Below are 12,059 nucleotides of genomic sequence, written 5' to 3' on the forward strand. Positions count from 1 at the left end.
TAATAATTCAGGAAAAGAGGAGACATGAGGGAAGGAAACAGTAACCTGCAAGTGAGACGGTTAGGTTCTGTAGGGTTAATGGAGGTGGAAACGATCGCACATCACGATGTGGAATATGATATGGTATGGTGGTTCATTCATTCATTTAGTGTGCAGCGTGTGGCTGCTGGTTTTCATCATTGCTGGGGGTGCAGCTGTGCCGCTGATGCCGTGTATACTGTATAACCCTGTAAGTTATAGCAGGAATTTAGCCAGGGTGTTAGTGATAACTCACCTACCTCTTCGTGAAGGACACCGTGGGATATTCAACGTCCAAACTGATACCGGCTGACGGGACGCTCAGTTTGACGTCCATTCGAGGGGATGGCACACACGATGACGAATCACCTTGCTTGTGATGACAATTTCTAGCTGGTTTGTGATTGAAATCCAGGCTAGACAACTTAGGGGCGAGTGTGCGTACCTCTAGGTCAAACTGCATCATCACGAGATAGTCATACCACAAGTCATGCAACACCTGCTCGAAGTTCTGTAGAGTGTTAAGATTGGGTTTGAATAGTCTCTGGGTAGTGGTTCCACAGACAAGATAAAAGAGGAATAAATGAGTGATGTACAGTAAATCAAAATTTTCTGAATGCACTGGAACTACAACCAAGTTAGTACAACATGCCCTATAGTATATAGGATGATATACATACTTGAGGCTTAGGATTGGCAAAAACAAAAAACAAACAAAAAAACACAATGCTGCTTTATATAATACACAGTAGATTTATATTGTAATATTAAAATACCGTTTTATGGTTTATCCATGGCATTGCTGGTCTTGTGATGAGCAATACCATGCCTTTTACACCATTTGATATATTTTACTATTTTGGTGATAAATCTAACTTCTGTATTTGGAGGTTGGTTGTTCTGAGGTTGTGACGGTCCGGCGTTTCGAGGTTCTGATGGACTTGCATCCATCATGAGTGAGGAAATCAAATCATGAGCAGCTATGCAACTTTCTGTGCCCAAGGAGTGAGTGGTGGGGAATGAGATGAAGGTAAATCTGACATTTGTACCTTTCCTTCACAAATAGATAGAACAGGTAGTTAGTGTTTGATTGTGGAACAAACAAGAACGAGTCAAGCATTGAAGTTTATTTCAAGCAGAAAATGAAGAGCAAACAAACTGTATACAACCTTCATTGTCAAAACCCTTTTGTTCAGCAGCTTAGAAGTGTCAAAGGAAAGTGAATTAAAGAAAATGTCCGAAAGAATGACAACATTTCACATTCTTTGTTTTTTTAATGGTGGTCATTAATGGTTTCAAAGTTTAAACAAAACTATAAACATAAAAATAAAATATTCTGCTACAAAATTATAAAAATTCTATAACCAGTTCAAAATGGTTTCTCCACGTTAGAATCTAAAATCCAATCAGCCAAAGCCAACATGCAAATCAATTTTGACATTTATTTCCAGACAATAAACCATGTGCAATTAATTGGTCCAATGATCATCACAAACTGCTCTCGAACTTGAGAACTATTAACCAGATTTGCGGACGATTTTGAACACAAACAGTCAGTGCAATCCACTTGTGTAATATATCCTAACCTGGAATGTGTGTGTGTGTGTGTGTGTGTGTGTGTGTGTGTGTGTGTGTGTGTGTGTGTGTGTGTGTGTGTGTGTGTGTGTGTGTGTGTGTGTGTGTGTGTGTGTGTGTGTGTGTGGGTGTGTGTGTGTGTGCACGTGCATACTGTTCTGATGCAGCACAAACAATATTAAAAAAGAATGGCATTGCTGCATTTGCCACACCATTTATTACTCCTTACATCAGTGCAATTACAAAGCAGCATTCCAGCAGCACAGTTTAATCATCCTTCAGGTCTAATGCTGGGACAGAGAAAAAATGTTTTGTTTGAGTCTTGAGGGAGGTCATCAAAAGACAAAATTCCCAGACATTTGTTCACCAAACATGTGGCTGGTGTACAACTAGCTACAAATGATGTCAGATTTTAAACAAGAAAAAGTGTCTGAAATGGCAAACAATAAAAAGATAAAATAAACAAACAGACAGATAGACCCAAATGCAATATCCTCTCCTTCGGAGTGGGTAAACAACCTCATGAACACATCATGTAAGAATCAGAGCAATACTGGACTTTGTCAAGGACAGTTTCGGTCTGCGTTGGCAGACATTTCGAAAGATAGAGGTTTTACCAACCCAAGTTCGACAGAGGTGTGCTAACCGCCGTGGGACGCTTGGTAGAGCACACTTTTAGGGCAGTCGCAATTAGTTGAAAGAAGATGTAAGAAGCTGTTGGCAAATATGTTTCCATTAGAGGATGGCCATTTTTACAATGTTCCAATATATACACAACAGTCACTGAATATCAATGATGCAAAAATGTTAAAAAAAAAACATTAAACTGTAAAGTTCAATATTTAATTGCAAACAAAAGAAAGAACATCTGCTGCTGTAAAGAGCAAGCTGTCCTCACGAGGCAGTACTTTTGTCACAGGAATGTCAGCCTCGCTCCAAGGAAACACTGATATTCCAACCTCTGTCATCGGACGTACCAATTGTTCGTGAAAACATCAGAGAACCCAGATTAAAAAAACAGGTCAAGAAACAGGCAAGGGGTTGGTTACAAATCATAATCGTATCCACTAATGTATACATATTTTCATTTGAGTTTAAATCGTCCTCTCAACTCTATTTCTTGCTTTTAACAATCTACCAATATATTGGTGAATGTCAATGAAACAAATTGTTTTAGGGCCAGGGAACTTTTAGATCAGACAATAGATTACAAAACAAGAATTGTCAACAATCAAATTCCATTTTAGCCGAAAAAAATAACCATATGAGGTAAGTACAGTAAATTGACTAATGTTTCCTTTGAGATGTGTGTGTATGTATATATATATATATATATATATATATATATATATATATATATATATATATATATTATACACATACATGTGCATATACTAGTGGATTGTGCTTACACATTGTGTGAGCATATGAACCATGCTTCAGCAATGTCTGGGGTCGCTCATCTGCATTTGCTTTTTCATTTATTTATTTTCTTCTTTTTTTTCATTTATTTATAATTTCATCTACGGATGCTTTCTGACAATTCTGTGATTTTTCCTGGTGTATCGGCTTTGATGTGCATCGGCATGCAAACTTTCAGCTTTCTACATCGCCCGGAAGGTACCGATCTTAAATATTAGTCAGCGAGTCAGTGAGTGAGTGGTTAGAAAGATATACACGTACACGTACACGCACACGTACACGCACACGCACACACACACACACACACACACACACCATTTTCTTCATTTCCTACAACCAGATTCCTCACAATGAGTGAAGCTTTCAATTGGTGCCTAGCTTCATTATTGAGCTGTTGAATCACATTTGAATTATTGAACACCACCACTCCAAAAATCACAAGTTAGAAAATTAATGCAATGAACGGCATTTGTTTCACACTTGACAACAACAAAACAAGTGGTTCACAAAAACCAACATATGTGATTTTTCACACTCAAAGTTACTGCAAGGATAAATATATGAGGTTTCAAATAAATCGTCAATACACGGTGTGCTGTGATGTAATCTGTAGACATTCCCTTTGTTACATTCACACGACACTACAACTTGAAATGGATGTTGTGAAGATTGGGAATTAACATGAGAAAGTGGTGAGCACATGGCTTGAACCCCTGATGGAATGTTAGGTATACAGCTAATTAAACAACCTTTGGATGCAGTCGACGCCTCTTGCCACATCATACATAATATCACGTGCTTTATTTGGATGGCCTGAGCAGGTCCTCTTCTACTTCCTATCATTAGCGTCGACCCTAGAGGATAACAACTCACTGATTGATGTTATTTGTTTATCTTGTCTGGTGTCTGCACAGTTTGTGAAAATATTGAGGAAATCACACGAGTTGAGTTTCAAAAACAAAGTGCTGATTTGCGCATGCGAGCACCCTGGTGTAAACCTGGTGTAATCAAAAGGCAGACAAGTGTAAAATAACTTCTTTAAGCAAACTATCTGACTTTCAGTGTTTTTGTTTGCATTCATAAGATATACCTCGATACACCTGGATAACCTCCTTGGTTCATGCACTTCACGATGCTAAATCATGAAAGCTCGTTTTATGAATGACATATTTTGCTACTGTTTCTCGTATTGCCGCTACTCTCTTCATAAGCAACAGCCAGTTAATAGCAACTAATAACAGCAACCGAGGAGTTGAGGTGAAGTGGTGTCGGCTGTAATATGGCAGAATTTCTTCATAGTGTGGTCAGAGAAAACAATAAAACAAGCAAGTCAGCTTGCATTCGTGTATCGCCACTACAAAAGCACTTATCATCATATAGTACATCTTTCTTCTGAATTTGAAAAGCAAAATAAAATAAAATAAAATAAAATTGAATGAGAAAATTGGCTCATAAATTACAGAAAAAGGCAGGTTAGAATTTGGGGATTGGAGGTTCCTGTATTCCAACAATGACAACCAAGTTATTTTTTAACTGAGATTTTGTTACATTCTGTTGAGCTGCTAAAACTTTGGGAGCAAAAAAACAAAAACAAAAACAACATTGATCCACCAAAATTTGCCAAACTTTCAGATCACATGATTTACTTGGGCAGGGAAGGGGGTGGGGGGGAGGGAGGAATGAGAAATAAAGAAGATCATTATTAAACAATCGATGTACATTGTTCTCTCTACATTATCCAAAAGAGATTTGCACTGCAATTCAAGTCGTTTAAATCCCAAACACTAAAAACATATTCGGATGAAGTTTTTTTGGATGTCAATTATTGAGTGCAGTCTGATATCAAAATTGTTAAACTCTACAAAGCAACACAAAGACTAAAAATATTACAGTTAATAAAACATTCACCAATTTTTTTTTTCCCTTCCCTTCACAAACTTGTCAACTATTACCTGACATCCTGAGGCTCACACTTTATTGCAATACCACCACTTTCAAGATTATTCAGTATGTTTTGGCCTTTTTAAAGCTCAAATTATCAGGTTGCTAAAGTGACGCATTCCTTGGATGCATCTACAAAAGTTACTAAATCGCAACTATGGTAAAATGTTTCTACGCAGGATTCTCTTGTTCCTAAGATTTCATTCACAATAGCTTTAACGGGACATATGCACTCTATCCGACACGTTTCAAATAAGTTATCACTATTGCAGGTTGGCAAATGCAATAATGTTGACATGAAGGTTAAAATGACAACTACATATTATGCACACAAGATCGGAGGGAATCGAGGAGAGATGGTTGTAGGAAGATGTGAAAAAAACGTAGTTAAGAGGAGAGGAAGGATACTTTTTGGGTGAGGGTTGAGGGGGGGGGGAGGCAAGTAAATAATATTTTTTATAAAAACAAAAAGCAATAGCATGCAAAAAGTGCAGCAAAGCAAACAAAAAAAAATTGAAATAAAAAATAAATTACAAAAAGAAATAACCAAAGAAACACATTCAAACTTTTAAACCTCAATGATAAAGTTTAAATTTTTCTCTTCTCAATGGAATCAAAGGCAGATGCACCTCAAAATACAGAGTAAAATCTTCACAGCATTTTTGAAACAACAGCAAATATCATAATCATAAATATAATTGTTGAAATAATATCACATCAAAAGGCATTACTGTCATGAAGTTTCCACCAATGCACATAGCAAAAGCACTGTATAAAACCGAAAAGATGCATCGCCATTTTCCTGAAAAAACACAGGAAACAAGAAGTCAGGTCACTCTAAGGAGAGAGGTGCATTACCTCATCACATCTCAGAGACATACAGCTGACCCAATTATCCAATAAGGGACAGAGCTGATGCATGGAAGTTGTAAATAAATGGAATGATAGTGAACAACTTGCATGAAAATAAAGCAGATCGATGGTGGAAAGTCAAATTTGAAGTTACTCATCTCCTCCAAAAGATGGTTCCCAACTTTCATCTGGGCTTTCTGCCTTTTGAAGGCCAACGATTAGGCGAGCAAGATGAGGATGGATTTGAGCCTGCAGAGGCCCATACTCGACTTGCTCGCCGTCAACCGTGATGATACCTCCCGGCTGGAGTGGTTCCAGTCGAAAGGCGCGAGCCGTGATGTGCACAACATGTGGAGAGTCAACATTTAAATTCCGTCCTCGGGCCAGTGCCATAAAGAAGCGAAGAAGAGCCCTTCGAGAAATTCCCGCTCGTACAAGCCACAAATGGATGATTCCATCATCAGGGAGAGCAAGTGGTGAGAACAACAGGTCTGCAGCCAGATGCGACTGGTATATTGCAAGAACAAGGACGTAATCATTTTCCTCCTGTCGCCAATGCTGTGGAATTGGCTCATCCAAGAAAGGTAGTAGGTCATCTGGTGGACCATAGACCAATCCAGGACCATCCGCCTTTCCCCCAAGTTCTCCTCCATTTGACGTCATGAATGTTCTATTAATTACTGGATCAGGCGACTGCACAGTTTCACCAAGCTGCCAGATTCCGGAAAATGGAGGAGTCTCACTATCTGGACTCTGACACGATGAAGAATAGCCTTCTTGTGGTGGGCTTCCATCCCAATCATCAGTAGATTCCCATTTACCTGCAAGACCCATCTCCTCCACAAGTGCACCATCCGACATGTTTCTATGCATGGCAGCTCTCCGACCAGCAAGCTTTGGCCCATCACTTTGTCCGCAAAGCGTTGCACTACGAATGAAATTGCGGCCTGCTGCCATCGCTGCAGCTCTATCTCCAGGGATGGTGGTAGGTAGGTAAGAGAGTCGACCTCTGTAAGTACGCAATGAGGCGATGCGTGCCAAAGTGCCCAAAGTGAAGCGTGCACCACCCAGGAGACGAAATCTCTCGCTCTCGATGTCCACATCAGACACAAACCCCCAAGCAATACAAAGAAAAGAAAAGAGGCGGCGGCCAAGTGATGTAGTAACAGAGACCAGGTCCAGTGGACGGCATGCTCCCTTGCATAGCAGAAATGCCAAGTGGGTCAAGAGGTTATCACCCATGACTCTTTTGTGCCTGAAAGATACGTCAGCACATAGAGTTAGTAAAAAATAAAAATAAAAATAAACAGAGTAAAGCAGTATATTACAGATTTAGGAACAAATACCTGTCAAAACATAACAAGAGAAAACTCGAAACCTCAGCTGGACAGCTGGTACTGTATATCCACATATCAAATACCAAATGTCCAAACCAGATAAGTAGGTGTTTTAAAAGTTTAAATTAAGTAATCTCCAAATACTGGACAACATTTATAGCTCCTCCCCAAGCCTCCACTCTGTATACCAAAAAATAAATAATGAAAACATCTATGTTTAATACATAAATTTTTTTTTAAAAATGCACCATTCATATAAAACAATGGAAAACGATACAACACAAACACCCAAATGGCTTCCGTTGATATAGTCACGCAATCAACAAAATAAAATAGAAAAAAACCAAACGACCAATAATAGGTGGGGTAGAATCATATTATTCATTTTTAACACATCTTGGATTCAAAATTATTTTATTATATCGACTGTAATTTTCACACAACAAGGCAGATCATGGCATCGTGTGAAAATTTCACTTTTCCAGAAAACGTGCAGAAAACAAAAAAAATGGAATTGGATTTGCTGCACAGTGGCACAGCACGTGCAAAATGCGACACATTCCGTGGCTTGAACCGTGGGCAAAGCGGTGGATATAAAATGGCCGAGTTACAAGCCCAAGGAAATAATACGGCAATAAAAACACAGAAAGCAGACATGCACTCATTGGCAGCAGTCTGGTCGATCCGTTCGTCTCGGGGGTAGGTGGGGGGGTATAAACATCAGCTCCTAATTAAAATACTTAAGCTTGCACCAACACGTGCAGGATCCACAAAAGCAATTAAAGGAAACTCATGACACCAAAAACCTTCTTATGGGAAGCTTGGAATTGTGGAAGTTTTAAGTTAATGGAAGCATTCCTAATTTTAAAAGCATAACTTAAATGGTAGAAATACTTTTGCCCTCAAAACTCTTGTGATGCAAAAACTTAAGCTACAAGTTCCACTTAGTTGCGCATTCGTAAATATCGAGCAGGAGGGGTCGAGCGATGCGCTGTTATTGGATGTTCAGAATGAATGGGAATTCCCTACACTTTTATAAGGAACCATCCACATATTACATTTACCCCGCCAAGACCTCATGACATGCATGTGTAATGCGCACGCATGCAAGCAAGCACACACACCTCTTCCTTTCCATCATTTCACTCCCATTTGCACATCATACATGCTCTGAAATTTGCCGGAGCAAGAAACATTCAACTCATATTAATGTGGATCTTGGCATCCCTGTCGATAAAATCAAAACGGACTCGTAATCTTCAGTGAAAACTACCATCCAATCATTTCTGGTCCATTTGCTACGATCCTTAACGCATCTTAGACATTCACATATTCTGGACATCACATCAGCATCATGAACCAATTTGTGAAAGTCTTGGTACAAATTACAATCTCTTCATTTTTGAGCTAATTTCTCAATCAAGAAACATTTCCAAAAGGTCATGTGATGCCATTTGTAAATGGAAATCTTCCTGAGACGTTGTGACATTTCTGTGCCCCTTCACCATGTACATTGATTCCTGACATTGCCAATGGTTTGGTATTGCCTCTGCATATGGAAGATCATATATGGCAACATATTATTTAAAAGAGCAGCAAGACCAGCACGTACCATGTTTTGATCAGACTCAGACTCAGTGGTGTAATGGTTAGTATGGCTCATGGTTTCACATTCGGTATACCGAATCGTAACATCAAGCGAGAGGAGGTATTTTTGGAATTCGGGCTTCTGTACGCTCAGCTGTTCCAGCATGTATCAGTATATAATGAGGCAAACGAAGCACTTAAGGCCAGACTAGCCGATCTCGCTCACACTTACTGTGAGATTCCAAATGATTTGTCTGATTTCCATATGCAGCATGATTGCCTGGTCGCTATACGTGCCACTGTACAGGGGCTCATTCCATGTCATTTCAGCTGGGGGTTGCGGTGACCCCCTCAGATTTTTCTGAAAAAAATCTCAAAGCAACCTTAACAGATATGAGGAAGGTTTGCCAAGTTATAGCTCAAAATTCCAAGTAGTGTCCGAGATATGGCCTGACAAACACCCTCGGGGTGTTTCAATTTTGGCAGTTGCAGATTTGTATCTGAAGCATTTTTGGAGGGCTCTAAATTCTAGTTTTACAAACAGAGTTCTAAAAATTCACACAAATGGTGCCTATTAGTGAGGCTTTCAGAATCTGACATAAAAAAAAATGTTCTACTTAAAATACTTTTTAAGATGAGTACTCTCAAAAGTAGTGATTTGTAACATGCAGTCAAAAAAATTGGAGTTTTCAAATTGCTGCCAACAGTCAGTTTATTCATCATGAAGAATTTTGTTGCCCGATTTACATAATCTAGTGACTGGATCATTTACACAAGAAAACTGAAACCTTTTGGAGCAAAATCTTGGGTGCTATAGGTGTCTGAACTTTGCTCCAGACTCAACGACACTGAAATTTACCCCGGTTTTACCCCAAGTGTTCACCATGTTGACAGTTACACAGTTGTTTTAAATTTTTGTCACTTAAAGACACATACAAAGGCAAACTGTGGTAGAAAATTCAAGAGTTGTTCTCAATCCCTTCTATTTTTAAACGATTTTTAAAAAGGCCCACTGTTAAAAAAAAAAAAACATGTTCGATGAAAGATGAAGAATCAAAGCAATAGGTGTGCTTTTGAAGTGGAAGCCATGCCAAACATTCATAAGTTGGCACCACAATGATCAAATTGTTGTGTTTTTTGGTCAGAACAAGTATGTGGTTACTTTAATTTGGCTCACATTTTTTAAAAAGGATATTTTATTTTAAGGCCGCCGCCAATCTCAACTACAAATTAAGACATAATGTGATCATAATAATCACCATTATAAATATTAATTTGCATATCTAATTGTTTATATACTTAGTGTACATTGTACGAAAGTCTACATCCATTTGTAAATGAAGGTACAATATCTGATTCAACTTTTTTTTCATAATTTCATATCAAATTGTTTGGACAAATGTACTTGGATCCATTGTACAAAGTGAACAGTGATTAGTTTTATAATTGCCAGGATATAATAAAATGTAACAATGAGCATTGGCAGTGACTACAGGGCTGTGTATTAGGTTAAAGCTTAAATAATAGAGAGTTGTGCTTAATGCCTAACTTTGGAAATGATTTTGGAACACTTCTTTAAGCTTTACTAAACTAATTTATATATTGTTAGATTCCACTTAAGTCATACTTCCTTACAATATGGATGGATGGAGGTCCTCTCCCATCAATGGATGGAGGTCCTCAATGCCAGACAGGAAATCCGAGCCGTATCCCTGGACATATCACGTGCTTTTGACACAGTCTGGCACCCTGCCCTACTCACCAAACTCTCTTCCCATGGTATTCAAGGCCATCTCCACTCATGGCTCGCAGACTTCCTCTCCTGTCGCAGTCAACGTGTGGCCCTAAATGGAGTTCTTTCATCCCCTCTTCCTGTGCATGCTGGAGTTCCTCAAGGTAGCGTTCTGGGCCCTGTTCTTTTTCTGGTTTTCATCAATGATCTCTCGGACTCTCTGGAAAATCCTCTATTTCTCTTTGCCGACGACTCCACCCTCTGCCGTACCATCTGTCATCCCTCAGGCCAGCAAGCAGCAGCTTCTTCGCTCACTGCAGATCTGGATAAAATCACAAACTGGTCCAACACGTGGAACATGTCTTTCAATCCAGACAAATCTCACACTCTCACTATGTCTCTTCGAAAGGACCGTTTAGAACCCCCCCCCCCCATCCACTTTCTCAACAATCCTCTGGAAGAAGTCTTTTCTTTCAAGCTTCTGGGTCTCACTATCTGCCATGACGTTTCCTGGGAAAGTCACATTTCCAACCTCGCCTCAAAAGCCAGTCGCCGACTGGGAATCCTCCGTCGTGCAAAGTCCTTCCTCGGCCCTCTTGAGCTCCTGACCACTTACAAAGCTTTTGTCCGTAGCCTGATGGAGTACTGCTCTCCCCTCTGGGCTGGTGCTCCTGCCTCCCACCTTTCTCGGCTTCACGCTGTCGAAACCAGGGCACTTAGGATCATCGGCATCTCCCGCAATGAAGCTGAGTCTTTGGGCCTCTCACTCAATCACCGCAGGTTGGTCGGTGGTCTTTCTGTCTTCTACCGACTCCTCTCCAGCCTTGCCCCCCCTGCTCTCTCTGCGATTTGTCCCCACCACATTTCCACAGGGTGCTCAAGGTCCGCCAACAACCCCCTTCTGGTAAAACTACCAAAATCACGAATCACTGCTCATCTTCACTCTTTCATTCCTCTTTTTTCCCGCCTTTGGAATAAACTTCCTCACTCTATTCTTTCCCATTCTTCCCTCCAGGCTTTCAAAACAGCTGTTCACCACCACCTCTTATCTTCCCCCATCCAAATCCTCGATCTTTTCTACCCCGATAATCCACCCAAGCCCACTTCCTTCAATTCCCCTGCTTTCCTTCCTGAAAGTCCCTGTAATGTCCATCTTCTCTTCGCCATGTTCCCCGTCCCATCCCCATCCCTCTCCCTTCCACAGTTCACCTAATGTGTCTGTTCCCCACTGTTTTGTCCCTTCCACTCCCGCCCCTCTTGTCTCATGCCTCCTTGCTGTGAGTTGTGTGTTAGCTCTCATACGAGCCTCGACCAAGGTATAGAAAAAAATATATATTTTTTCTATATGTTTGTTAGTAAAATTATATTTTAACAAGTGAGCACAATATATGCCCGAACAAGAAGGTATATACAGAATTGTGCTACTACATGGAAAACAGCATCCAGGTTGCCATGGCAACCACTTTAGATGACGAACGTATGTCGCGACACATTGTCTACACAGTCTGTACCTATGTACCAAATACGATACGTGAAAGTTGAAAACTTTGGGAGTTAGAGTGCGGACAGGAACGGATGGATGGACGGACGGACGG

General features: G+C 40.0%; 1 protein-coding gene across 1 annotated transcript in view; it reads right to left on the reverse strand.

Annotated features, from left to right (window-relative positions):
- Nucleotides 1-1,130: 1,130 nt before the first annotated feature.
- The window catches only part of SPHK2 (sphingosine kinase 2), a 53,873-nt gene continuing 42,944 nt past the window's right edge, over nucleotides 1,131-12,059 (reverse strand). Inside the window, exon 5 of the mRNA XM_085884813.1 lies at nucleotides 1,131-7,063. Within this exon, the coding sequence (XP_085740939.1) occupies nucleotides 5,959-7,063 (1,105 nt within the window). The 3' untranslated portion in view covers nucleotides 1,131-5,958. The remainder of the gene's footprint in view (nucleotides 7,064-12,059) is intronic.

This window comes from Eptatretus burgeri, chromosome 6 (genome assembly GCF_056783735.1).
Source record: "Eptatretus burgeri isolate ZD-2024b chromosome 6, Ebu_testis_v1, whole genome shotgun sequence".
Taxonomy (NCBI): Eukaryota; Metazoa; Chordata; class Myxini; order Myxiniformes; family Myxinidae; genus Eptatretus; species Eptatretus burgeri.